Raw genomic sequence first — 12,077 nt, forward strand, 5'->3', positions numbered from 1 at the left:
GCTTTTCCAACCGAGCCATTCTGTGATTCAGAGCTGCCCAGGTTTGCTAAAGCTGTACCAAGGGGCTTTGTAAAAACTCTTCTGTTAAAATTGCTTTTATTCCTCTTAGTTCTGAGGCCCTCACCCCAGTAAAAAGTATAAAACCATGACGCAGACTTGCTGTTAACCAACACTCCCATTCGCCACCAGGTTTGAACAGGCACCGTTTGGATGCTTTGAGCGTTATTTTTCAGAGAAGCACGACAGGTCTTTCCACGCCTCAGTGATTTTATGATTCTGTACATTAAAAATACTCCACGTAAGGTGCTCACAGGTACACACAGAGTCTGATATTCCCATCTGCTGCAGCCCTTCACCACTGATTTCCACCAGCGCTCCACACAACACAGGTGATCGACGAAACCTCCACAGCGACTGGGCAGCGGAAATGAAGACAACGGAATAAACGTTGTAGTTTTTATTCTGCAAAGCAATATGCACATCTTACAAACACAAAATTAATCTAGGAGAGAAATGTCATTTCCAAATCAGCTATTGACCGTCATGCAACAAGACAAGTGAAATGTAAGAACAAACCAAACCAAAGCCATCTTAACCCTACGGTCACCTGCAGAGGGTCGAAAAACCAAGGCTCAGCTTTTCTAATGTAATGCCAAAGAAAAACGCAAAAGAAAACGGCAGCTTTCTAAGAACAAGAAAACACGTACAAATAGAATCAAAACTGATTCAAGTCATAGTTAAAAAGAAAAAGAAAACAAAAAAGGAAAGATCAATATGATCTGAACTTCGATATTAAAGTTTTTACTCTTCTGTTTGGCTGCATTTAACCTCTGTACATCGTGCCTAGGAACAACCCAGGACTCCTCGGTACTGCAGCGTCTCAAGCCGCTGGACACCCTCACCTCTCCGCTGCAATACAGGGGTGCAAAGGGACAAACTAAGGCCAAAAATTACAACTTTCACGTTTTCCCTTTTGCATTTGTGGGTTGCAATCTCGGTATTTCTTGGTACTTCAATACAGTGGGTGGTGAGCTGCAAAGCAGGCTCCTCCAATTACCAAATAACAAAAGCAGATTTTAAAGAAAAAACTTCTCTTTTCCCCACCAGCCCAAACTCCAGGCTGGACATTTGGAGTTCAAATTTTTAATTTGCTGCAACAGAAACGGCTGTTTCAGAAACAGAAACTCGGCTCTGCTTTCTTAAAGGAGCTGCATTACGTTGGGTGTTCCCTAGGTATTTCCAGAACTTGCACCACCACCACCCCAACCCTCTTGCTCTCCAGATCAAGCCATTCTCACAGGCCACTCTGGGAGTCGGGATGAACGCAGGGCTGGGGTCTGTGTGAATTCGGAGCCGCCTATGCCTGCTTTGACTCCCCTGGCTCGTTTCAGCCAAGCAGCGTTAGCCCCCAGCAGCATCAGGAGAAAATTGGAAGCTTCGTTTCATCCCTAGACTTCAAACGAGGCCATCTCTAAAGCTTTGCCTTACCATCCTTGGAGAAAAACGCACGTTAGTTAACACCATTAAAGGAACTGAAATTCTATAAAGGAAACACGTTTGGAAGAAAAGTGTGACTGTTTTGCTTTAAACGCTCCAAGACTCGTGACCTTGCTGAAGTCCCATACATACAGACCAGAGGGTACCATTCAACAGTGTCTAGAGGGAATAAACTAAGAATCTTATGCCAGCAAAACTGAGATTTTTTGACTTGGGTTTCTTCTTTTGTGTATTTAGAGTAAAAAGGCAAAGGGAAATAAAAAGCGTGTGTGTGTACACAGCCCTCCAGTTACATTACCTGACAAGAAAACTGAAACACAAGATGAAAGGTGCATTAAGGCAACCAGTGAGATTTTGAAAGCGGTGGTGGAAATGTCTGCAGGAAAACCCGAATTCCTGAAAATTAAGGAGGCTGCTCAGGAAGAAGTCAGAAAGAAACAGCAAAAGCCAAAATGGGAAAGGGAGAAACGCACAGAATAAACCCTCTGGTTTAGGGGTGGACGCAGAGAACAAGTGTGTTTCACTGAGGTTTCTTTGACCTTGATCCCAGCAGCCCTGGTTCTCCCCATGTCCTTGTGCCCTGGGAAGGGGACAAATGCAATGGGACAAAGCTCAAGGTGTCGTTTCCAGCCGCCCCTCAGAGCTGGCTGCAGGTCCCAAAGCAAAGCTCTGTAACAGACTACGGGATTTATTTGCCCTCGCTCAAGGCTGTGTGAGCCCCAGCCTGTTAATACAATACATCTTTTTATTAAGTTTCACCTTCTAGAAAAAAAAAAAAAGAGCTTACAGAAAGCTGCTCTGCAGCAGAGCCGGACAATCCCGGGCTGAGGGCTGCGGATGGGAGGCCAAGTGGAAAGCTTTCCAGAGAAGTCTCTGTGCTGACTGAGTCTCTGGCATTCAGCAAGCCAAAGGAAACAAAAAAAAAATCATCCAACTTAGCACTTTTCAATAAGAAACATTTTAAAATGGGACTTCACTTCTTGTTTTTTTTTTTTTTACTATGAATAAAAGCACGTTTGTCCTAAATACAGCACTATTAAAATGTGAATATGTATTTTTTTTTTCCAAAAAAAAAAATCTAAAATGTTGATATCTTTTCTTGCAAGCAAGGAGCAAATGGAAGAAAGTATTAGGCCACACAAATACACATTTAATTCATGTAGTACATGGGTGGCTTTGGAAATGCAGTATTATATCAAAGGTGCATACTGTTTCAAACACACTGTACATATCATTGGGCAAAAAAAAACAACCGAAGATCTGTTGGTTCGTTTGAGACACTTGCAAAGGCATCTTAACCTGCCCAGATGCAGCTAGACAAAAATATCTTGCTCTGACTATATGTAGCCATATCACTAAACATATCTACACAAACATTCGGCTATGTCCACAGGTAAAGACTGAAAGTTTCCGGCCGCACTACAATGCGGAACAAGTGCATCATCATCTGACCTATTCTGAATATACTTCTATAAATATGTACAAATCAATTACAGGCACTTGAAATGTCTTTGGTTGGAATAAACCAACATTGCAGGGTAATGTATTCACAGAGTGTCAAGACCCGTTCTGGGCTCAGCAGGCAATGATTTCGGTTCTCAGTCATTCTCAGTAGAAGGAGAGGATGGATTATGCTTCCGACAAAGCAGCCTAAACCAGAGAAAAAGAAAACATTTAATTAAAGTCAGATTCCTAATCCTGTAACAGTGATATTGCTTATCTCCGCGCAGCTGGCGTATCTGTCCTTGCCTTTTCAAAGAACCTTGAAAAGTCGGACTTGGAAAGGAAACCGGAGTCAGCCTGAAGGTGATTTGTACCTAACAGAAACCAGAACAAACCACCCCAAAGAGCTCATACAACAAGTTATCATTAAGATCGAAAGGTGCCAACGTTAGCTTCCTACTTCACAGAGAAATATATTCTTATTTAATCCTTCAAGCAACATGCAGCTCTCCAATGCAGTATTGAATAGTGACTGTTTCCAACAGCTTTGTTTTCGTTTAATTCTGATTTACACGTTAGAATTCCGTATCATGTTTCAGTCAAAGTTTTCAGTCTGTTGTGACAAAAGATAAATAAAACTACTCAATGCTATCCATCCAATGCTTCACACAAAACAGCGCAAATCACATCAAAATGACGGCAGAAGCGTTGCACTGTGGCCCTTACTACTGCAATAATCTGCTGCTGTAGGAGAGAAATCAAACTCTGAGGATCCACAAAGCCCACTCCTGTGCTCTGCAGCACCCGTCTGTACCGTCCACAATCAAACAGCCGTGTCTCTTTGAAAGGGAATTAAATCCACATCGCCAGAGATAAGAAGAACCAGTCTGTACTACATAAAGAAAGGAGGTCTTTATGTTTTCTTATCAGAGTCAATATTTTGTCATTACACAGACTCACCTTTTCAGAGCAGAATTCTGTATTGCTTTGCCGCAGCTTGCTCGGTCTGCCTTTAATAACTGCATAGCAGAACATTGTAATCACCATCACAAAAAGGAAGTAACTGGTGTGCATGAGATGCAGGTTTATTAGAGAGCGATCATCCTGCACAGAGAACCAAAACCATTTACTGACAAAGCACCAACAGTTGGCATTTCATATTAACGCAATAATTATCCCATCAGCACCAAAATTACTTCATGAATCAACTTTCCTCCCCTTTCCACAGCGGGTACAGTAATGAAAGTGATTCCTAATTGTGGCACATGAAGAGCCAAGACGTTCCTCGTGTTAAAATCTGTACTAGAGGTTTCTTCCCATAGACTGGCAGTGTCTTTTGTCAAATTATTTCAAAATAGAAATGTTAGGTACTAGAAGCTGTGGGGCACTCGGAGATTACGTGAAGACCATCAGGCCCACCAGGAGTAAAGCACATCCACCTCTGCCTCAGCCCTTGCACTGCACAACAAACCAGCACTGAATATGACCGTTTTAGGACACGAACAAAACCATATTCAAGTAAAGCAGAGCTAAGCATTTATTCAACATAACATAGAAAACCTCTGTGGCACTTACATCTGGAACTATAACAGTGAGTTTGGGATTTAAAGCATGATAGACTTTTCCGATTGCTCCTTTGTAACACCAGAAGGGGTTGTAATCCTGTGCGTATTTTGTATTGGAGTCCCTCGCTGTGGTGAAGATCTTGTACCACAGCGTAGCATTGCTGTATGTCTCAGGAACACAATGTGGTGGCTGACTGCAGAAAAACAGAAATAATTAGCACCCCAACTGCCATTCTCCACGTTCAGCAAGGCTCACGTTTAGAAAGGAGTCAAGGCCATTTAATTTTGGGCCTTCCAAAACAACAAAAACCAAAGGTTAACCCAAAGGGTGTGCAAAAACCCTACAATTCCTGTACTAAGATTAGAATTCAACTGCAAGTTGTTCCGCTAAGTCAACACCCCACAGCTCCATACACCGGTTTTCCTAAGGCTTTACACAGACGTGTGAATCCATCTGGTGGCTCTCCAGGCTGTACTGAACAGCGTCAGAGAATCCAGAGGAAACACAAGGAAACTAAGCTTTAGACAGCGAAAGCCTTAAGGCTCAGGCAGGGTGGAAGGCAGGCAGGTACATCATTCCCATGTTCAGCAGAGAACCAAGCTGAGGAATTAATGAGCTGACCTCATTCATGGTTATAAATATTGAAAGGGTGAGTGTCACGAGGATGGAGCCAGGCTCTTCTCGGTGACAAACAATGATAGGACAAGGGGTAACGGACACAAACTGGAACACAGGAGGTTCCACTGAAATTGGAGAAGAAACTTCTTCTCAGTGAGGGTGACAGAGCCCTGGCCCAGGCTGCCCAGAGAGGTTGTGGAGTCTCCTTCTCTGCAGACATTCAAAACCCGCCTGGACGCCTTCCTGTGTAACCTCATCTGGGTGTTCCTGCTCCGGCAGGGGGATTGGACTGGATGAGCTTTGGAGGTCTCTTCCAATCCCTCACGTTCTGGGATTCTGTGAATTAATCCCCCGGTGACCAACCTATGAGGGAGTGTTTAAAATGCTCTTACACTGTGACAGGAAATACGCTGCTGGCTGCTGTCACTGTCATGCAGGTTGTGAACACCACCTGCTCGCAGTGGCCATGAAGGACGCAGTCGTCTGAATTCCAGGCGGCCGGCAGGGTGAAGGTGATATTGATCTCCTCGTGGGATTCTCTGCCTTTGAGAAAGAGAAGGAAAGCTGGGTTTTGGTCTCAGAAGTATCTGAGCAACCATCACTAGGATAAGGCAGCAACCAGAACCCTGAAATCTGTGCCTTTGAAGTCATCCAGCATCTTTTACTATCAACAATGGGAGCAAAAAATGTTAAAAAAAGCTCAAAGCCAATTACAAAACCCCAGCTGCTAGGATTTCTAATCCCTCCTGCCCCCAGAAGCAGCAGAGTCATTAGACTTCCTTCAGAAACTAAAATTAATGCCTTTAAAGTGTGAGTTAAGGACCTAAAGATGTATCCAGATAGAACCAGAGACAGGCCCTGTACAAGCTTTTGCTGCTTGGAATTTTGTTGGCTTAAAAATTACCTTCCGTTGTCATTAGGTTAATTATTTAAAACTGCAAAGCCTAATCCTGGCAAACCTGTAGGTTCTTTTCCCTTCTGAACACAGGGAAAAGTTCTTCCAGCAAACAAGTGAAGGGCACCGTATAGGAATAAACTCACAACGAATACGTTCTAAGCAAAGGATTTTTAATGATAACCTGGGGAGTTTTTATGTGACTATATAGTTATCATTGCGATGTATAAAGGTGAGGTCTTGCATACCTGAGAGTCCAATTTGGTGTCCAAAAATTGTGGAACTCAGATGCGTGACGTTGCGAGAATATCCGCCAAACGGCCGGAGCGGGTCCAGCGTCAACGTGATCGTAACAGAGATGTTTATGGGACCCGAGTCCTCCAGGGTTTGTGGGGACTGCGTGGAAGACCTCGCCTGTCCGCTCGTCACGGTGCTTTCTGGAGTCGTGGTATCGTTGATGAGATGCTTCAAGGTTTCATTCTCAGATATACAGAAGTCCAAATCATTAAACCTCAGAAGAAAAGTGTTCCAGTCCTTCAACAAATGGGAAGATTTCAATCAGCGCAGGAAGTGAACTCTTAACTCAGGGTGCGAGCGGTTTCTAGCAAGGTTGCCCCCACTGCAGAGCAGTGCTACTAAATTAAGACCAGAAATTTCACAAAGCTGGCATAAATGAATAAGAAAAGGAAAGGCTCCTGGATATACCACGGATCTTCCACCCACGCCAGACGTTTTGGCCTCATACTCAAAACAAACCCAGATTATTCAAACATTCACACCAACTGCCCCTGTTCTTACGAAATCAGAGGCAACTACAAATGAAGACAGTCTCCCATAAGAGTCTGCACGCTGTTCTTGGGGAGACAAAAAAAGCCCCTCGTTAGCTTTGGGCATCTTTTCCAAATTAGTGCTCCCCCTGTTCAGCTCAGGATCTTTTGGTACCTACCTCGGTCATTTCTGGCGACTTGATCTCCTTGATTTTGAAGAAATAACCCAGTGTCAGAAAAGCTATTGCCATAGCACTCACGCTGATCATAAAGACCACAAGCGGAGGTCGACTGCTGATGTAAACCTTCAGGTTCTCCAACAGGTTTATGTTGAACATTATTCTGATTGTTCGCCTGGGAAGAAAGAATATGACAACAGAGTGGCTGGGCTGCGAGCGTTACAGCGTGGGGTTGGTAGGTCCTGGGAGACAGAAGTTTGAGAAGGAGAGATGGAGTCGTACACCAACATGAGATTCAATGACGTGACTACAGTTCATTGAACACAGACTCACTAGGCCTTAAATAAAGCACAAATCACAACACGACTTCGCCTTCTCAGCACCCGAAATTGCCAGCTGGGACTGATTTTGAGAAATGAGGCCAACTTCTCGCACAGCCAAATATTGCTGATAAGGAATAAAACCAGGGCTTTTATTTCCCCACGTACCTGGGCACGATACACACCAGTACGCTTGAATTCCAGTAACAGCTGAATTGATCAAATTCAAGGTGGATGAAGTTGTAATGCAGCCCACAGAGCAGACTCTGTATATCCCTGCGTACGCTTCCAAAACTGAGGCTGACACCTTAAAGATCCCCTTTCCCTGTCTGCAACCCCAAAGGGCAAGACCTTCAAAACAGGATCCGAAAAGCAAATGGTTCGTGTTTGAGCCTTCAGACAGCACTGATAACTTTGAATTAAGTCAAGGCCTCTGCTCCCTGCAGGTCTGGGTGATCCTCACTGACTTTTATTAGAGGAAAGTCATTTACAACCCAGCTGCAGCGCGGTGGGCTAAGGATGTGAGGAACAGGTTTGGAAAAAGAGGGCGAGGGAGGGAGTGATCTTTGATCTGATCTACTGATTTAAAGGGGGAAAAGGACAAGCTTTCAGACAAAGTCTTTTCCAGATCCCACAGTGTGCAATGATCACAGCTTTCTTCGGTACACTGGAGGTTTTACTGGCAGAAATGCTTCGGATATTCTTAACAGACGGAATATGGACAAAACCTGCAGAACTGCTCCAGAGAGGGGAAATTCAACTCATTGAGTAGAGACCTGAGATCCTGCGGCAATAACACAACTGTGTCCAGTTGTGGTCCCTGCTATCCAAAAAAGATGTGGACAGGTTGGAAAGGGTCCAGAGAAGGGGGACGAGGATGCTCAGAGGACTGGAAGAGCTGCCGTTTGAGGAAAGGCTGAGAAAACTGGGCCTGTTCAGCCTTGGGAAGAGAAGGCTCAGGGGGGACCTTGTCACCATGGACCAGAACATAAAGGGTGACACCAAGAGGATGGAGACTCCCTTTTCACAAGGAGTCCCATGGAAAAGACAAGGGGCAGTGGACACAAGTTGCTTCTGGAGAGATTCCCACTGAACTCCAGAAGAAATTTGCTCCCCATGAGATCAGTCAGACACTGAACAATCTCCAGGGGAAGTGGTGAATTCCCCTACGTTGGTCGTTTGAAGAGTCAGCTCGACAGGGGCTGACTCATCTCGTGTAAACGATGCTTTTACCTGGAGAGGTTGGACTGGATGAACCTTGTGGTGCCTTCCAACCTGGGGTTCTATGACTCCATGACCTGCACCTCTGTACCTTCTGCCTCGCATCTTGTCACTGGCAGCATCTCTTAATTCCTGAAATGAACCCCAGCTAAAAACCCCAAACACTCCATGTAGAAACACTGCAGACACACATCGAGATGGAAAAAAGATCAACCAAAAGCAGAGTTGTATTCAGTGATCCCTTCCGAATTTCCTTTAGGAAATAATGCAGATGCAGGCTTTATTACAGCATTTAATCAAAGCTGAACGTCACCCAGAGCACAGACAGAACCGCGAGCCCTTTCAAAGGGGCTTCCAACAGCCCCATTAGCATTCTTGTTTACCACAGGGCCTAAAATCAGCCATCAAACTGGCTGCGCCGAAAAGCACACATATCAAAATATTTGGACTAATACTTTTACGTAAGACAGCACCAGCTTTTAAGTGCCACTTGCTTAATATGCTCCCATAACTCAGCGGCTTTGAAAGCAATTAGAAAATGCTCTAAGCTGCCATTTCCGAAGCGGAATATCCCTTTGGAGCATTTGTGAGAGGAAAGGGAACAACTGTGGATTTCAGTACCGGAGTGACGTGAAAACAGGAATTGGACGCAGTAAGCTCAGACCAGAAGGAAGATGGATGTTTCCACACGGCTGCCTGAACAAATGCTGCTATTTTATGAAATCACAGAATCACAGAATCGCTCGGTTGGAAAAGCCCTCTGAGATCATCACGTCCAACCGCTCCTGTCTACCCCCTAAACCATATCCCTAAGTACCTCATCTACCCGCTCTTTAAACACATCCAGGGATGGTGACTCCACCACCTCCCTGGGCAGCCTGTGCCAGCTTCTGACGACCCTCTCAGGAAAGAACTTCCTCCTTATCTCTGACCTGAACCTCCCTTGGCACAGCTTGGTGCCGTTTCCCCTTGTTCTATCCCCCATCACCTGGGAGAAGAGCCCAGCACCCACCTCTCCACAAGCTCCCTTGAGGCAGTTGTAGGTGGTGCTGAGGTCTCCCCTCAGCCTTCTCTTCTCCAGGCTAAACAAGCCCAGTTCCCTCAGCCGCTCCTCATCAGGCTTGTTCTCCAGAGCCCTCCCCATCCTTGTGAAAATAAAGCGTTTGGATAACACAAATTGTCCAAGAACTTGTGAAATAGATCGGTGCACGTAAATCAAAGCGTATGCTCCCACTGGATTGTGGGGGTTTGGTTAATGGTCCACACACAAACTCCTCCTCTCCGTTAGGACCTGTCAGGAACACAACAAACGCTGTTCTACCAGCTCCAGACCTAACGAACGACTTCCTCTGAGTAAAGGAATAACCTGAACAAGATCATCTGAACTTTCCTTTCTTTTTTTACACAGTTAAAAAGCAGAAGCCGAATGCCATTACCTCCTGGCAGGCCAGGAAGGCCAGGTCAGATTTCACTTTTTAGTGAAATAAATAATGCAGCAAGTGGCTCTGGTAACCGCTGCCCGCCTCGCTCTGCTGTGGCAAAGCCTTTTCGTACTCGTGCAATAAAAACCCTCAGAGTCAGCCTAAAAAGTAACTGAAGCGCAGCGGGAAGAGCGAAAACTGCCAGGCTGGAACATCGGCCACCAACTCAAACATAACTGCTCGGCACCCAGGTGGATACGCACAGCAAATGCTGTGAAAAAGGCCATTTCTGGGCAATTACAGCTGACGGTTCCCATTGACAGGCACTGGGGAGATATTAGCCCTGCGAACCCCAGGAATTCTGCTAGGCGGTTAAAAAGATACAAGTTATAAAGGCTGGAAATGCACAAGAGCCAATGCGTCAGTGCCAGGCAAACAGAACTGGGCAGCGGTCTGAAAAGCAAGGAAAGGGCCATTTATTCTGCAGTTTAGGGGAGCCTTCCTCCACAACAGCTCGAGAGCAAATGCAGCAACCTCAGCTACCTCAAGGGAGCTTGTAGAGAGGTGGGTGCTGGGCTCTTCTCCCAGGTGATGGGGGAGAGAACAAGGGGAAACGGCACCAAGCTGTGCCAAGGGAGGTTCAGGTTAGAGAGAAGGAGGAAGTTCTTTCCTGAGAGGGTCGTCAGAAGCTGGCACAGGCTGCCCAGGGAGGTGGTGGAGTCACCATCCCTGGATGTGTTTAAAGAGCAGGTAGATGAGGTACTTAGGGATATGGTTTAGGGGGTAGACAGGAGCGGTTGGACGTGATGATCTCAGAGGGCTTTTCCAACCGAGCCATTCTGTGATTCTGTGAACCTCAAAGCAGCAACATTTTAAATTCCTCCTTATTTGGATACGAAAGAGTACAGGAAAGGTAACTTCTGATACAGACCCATGAGTTTTTCAAGAGTAAATGACAACTAAGGAAAATCTTGAAGCCTATTTCAAAGACCAGAAGGTCAATGAAATGAGTCAGAGCAGAAGTATTAAAATTCCCATTTCAGGGCTTACTATCAAACAAACTGAATTCCTAACAACACAAAAAAACCCGCAGCTGTGCTGTACCAAAGCAGGTATTCAAAACACAATTGCAGTTGCCAAAAAACCACACGAATTTTAAAGAGACCGGGTAAACATCTGGCAGTTTTCGCTTGTATTTTTGCCATAACCACAAAGCTTAAAATCACGTCCTTTCCTTACAGGCATCTCCAGTCACAACGAAAAGGTGCTGATCTCAAACTGAAGTGCCCCTCGGTGAACAGCAGCAGGTACCCAAAAATCTCTTTAACTCTCTTCAAATCAAACTGGATGTCTAACACCTAGGACACTAAATGGGTAAAGCAAAACAGATCACTGTTGTGTTAGCTGTGAAGCTGCCCCTGAAAGTTCAGGAGCTGTTTTAACCTAAAAATACGTCTACCCATTAACAAACGATTCTTTCCTCTGGTTACGCTGATAACGGCATCGGTCGGAAGCCGATTATGAACGAAACCCTGAGAGCCCAAGGGCTGGCAAGAGCAGAACGAAGCAAAACGCTTCGTACTTGCAGGAAATGTTTCTTTTCGCCCCTCAAAGCACTTTTCCAACCGGAATTAAGCATTTCAACAGCGCCAGGAGCAAACATTTCAGTTCTGCCACAAAACAAAGCTCAAGGAAAGGGAGCAATTTGGGCAGTGGAGAGTAAATTTTAATTTATCAAATTGATACTGGATTTCACACACTCCAGGTCCTGACTAAAAACTCTTGTTAAAGACAGAAAACTTGCAATAAAAAGTGGGTGAGTTAAAAAAGGAGAATTTGTGGCTTAGACACGACTCAGTCTGGATATACAAGATTTCCAGATACTTACCCCCAATTCTGACTTATTTATAAAGGGAAAAACACAAATTAGTTTGCAGAAGAGGAGACTGAGGGGAGACCTCATTCATGTTTAGAAATATTTCAAGGGTGAGTGTCACGAGGATGGAGCCAGGCTCTTCTCGGTGACAAACAATGATAGGACAAGGGGTAACGGACACAAACTGGAACACAGGAGGTTCCACTGAAATTGGAGAAGAAACTTCTTCTCAGTGAGGGTGACAGAGCCCTGGCCCAGGCTGCCCAGAGAGGTT

At 45.1% G+C, this 12,077-nt stretch overlaps 1 protein-coding gene across 1 annotated transcript; it reads right to left on the bottom strand.

The window, feature by feature from the left end:
- Nucleotides 1-2,514: 2,514 nt before the first annotated feature.
- On the bottom strand, nt 2,515-7,135 carry TMEM248 (transmembrane protein 248). The gene is made up of 6 exons (XM_010187659.1): nt 6,966-7,135; nt 6,268-6,553; nt 5,517-5,667; nt 4,516-4,699; nt 3,901-4,044; nt 2,515-3,147 (listed from the first exon to the last, which is right to left on the bottom strand). Exons 1-6 carry the CDS (start codon nt 7,122-7,124, stop codon nt 3,127-3,129), a joined length of 945 nt encoding a protein of 314 aa, XP_010185961.1. The 5' UTR covers nt 7,125-7,135; the 3' UTR covers nt 2,515-3,126.
- Between the last annotated feature and the right edge of the window lie 4,942 nt (nt 7,136-12,077).

Source organism: Mesitornis unicolor, unplaced genomic scaffold, assembly GCF_000695765.1.
Source record: "Mesitornis unicolor isolate BGI_N332 unplaced genomic scaffold, ASM69576v1 scaffold47106, whole genome shotgun sequence".
Taxonomy (NCBI): domain Eukaryota; kingdom Metazoa; phylum Chordata; class Aves; order Mesitornithiformes; family Mesitornithidae; genus Mesitornis; species Mesitornis unicolor.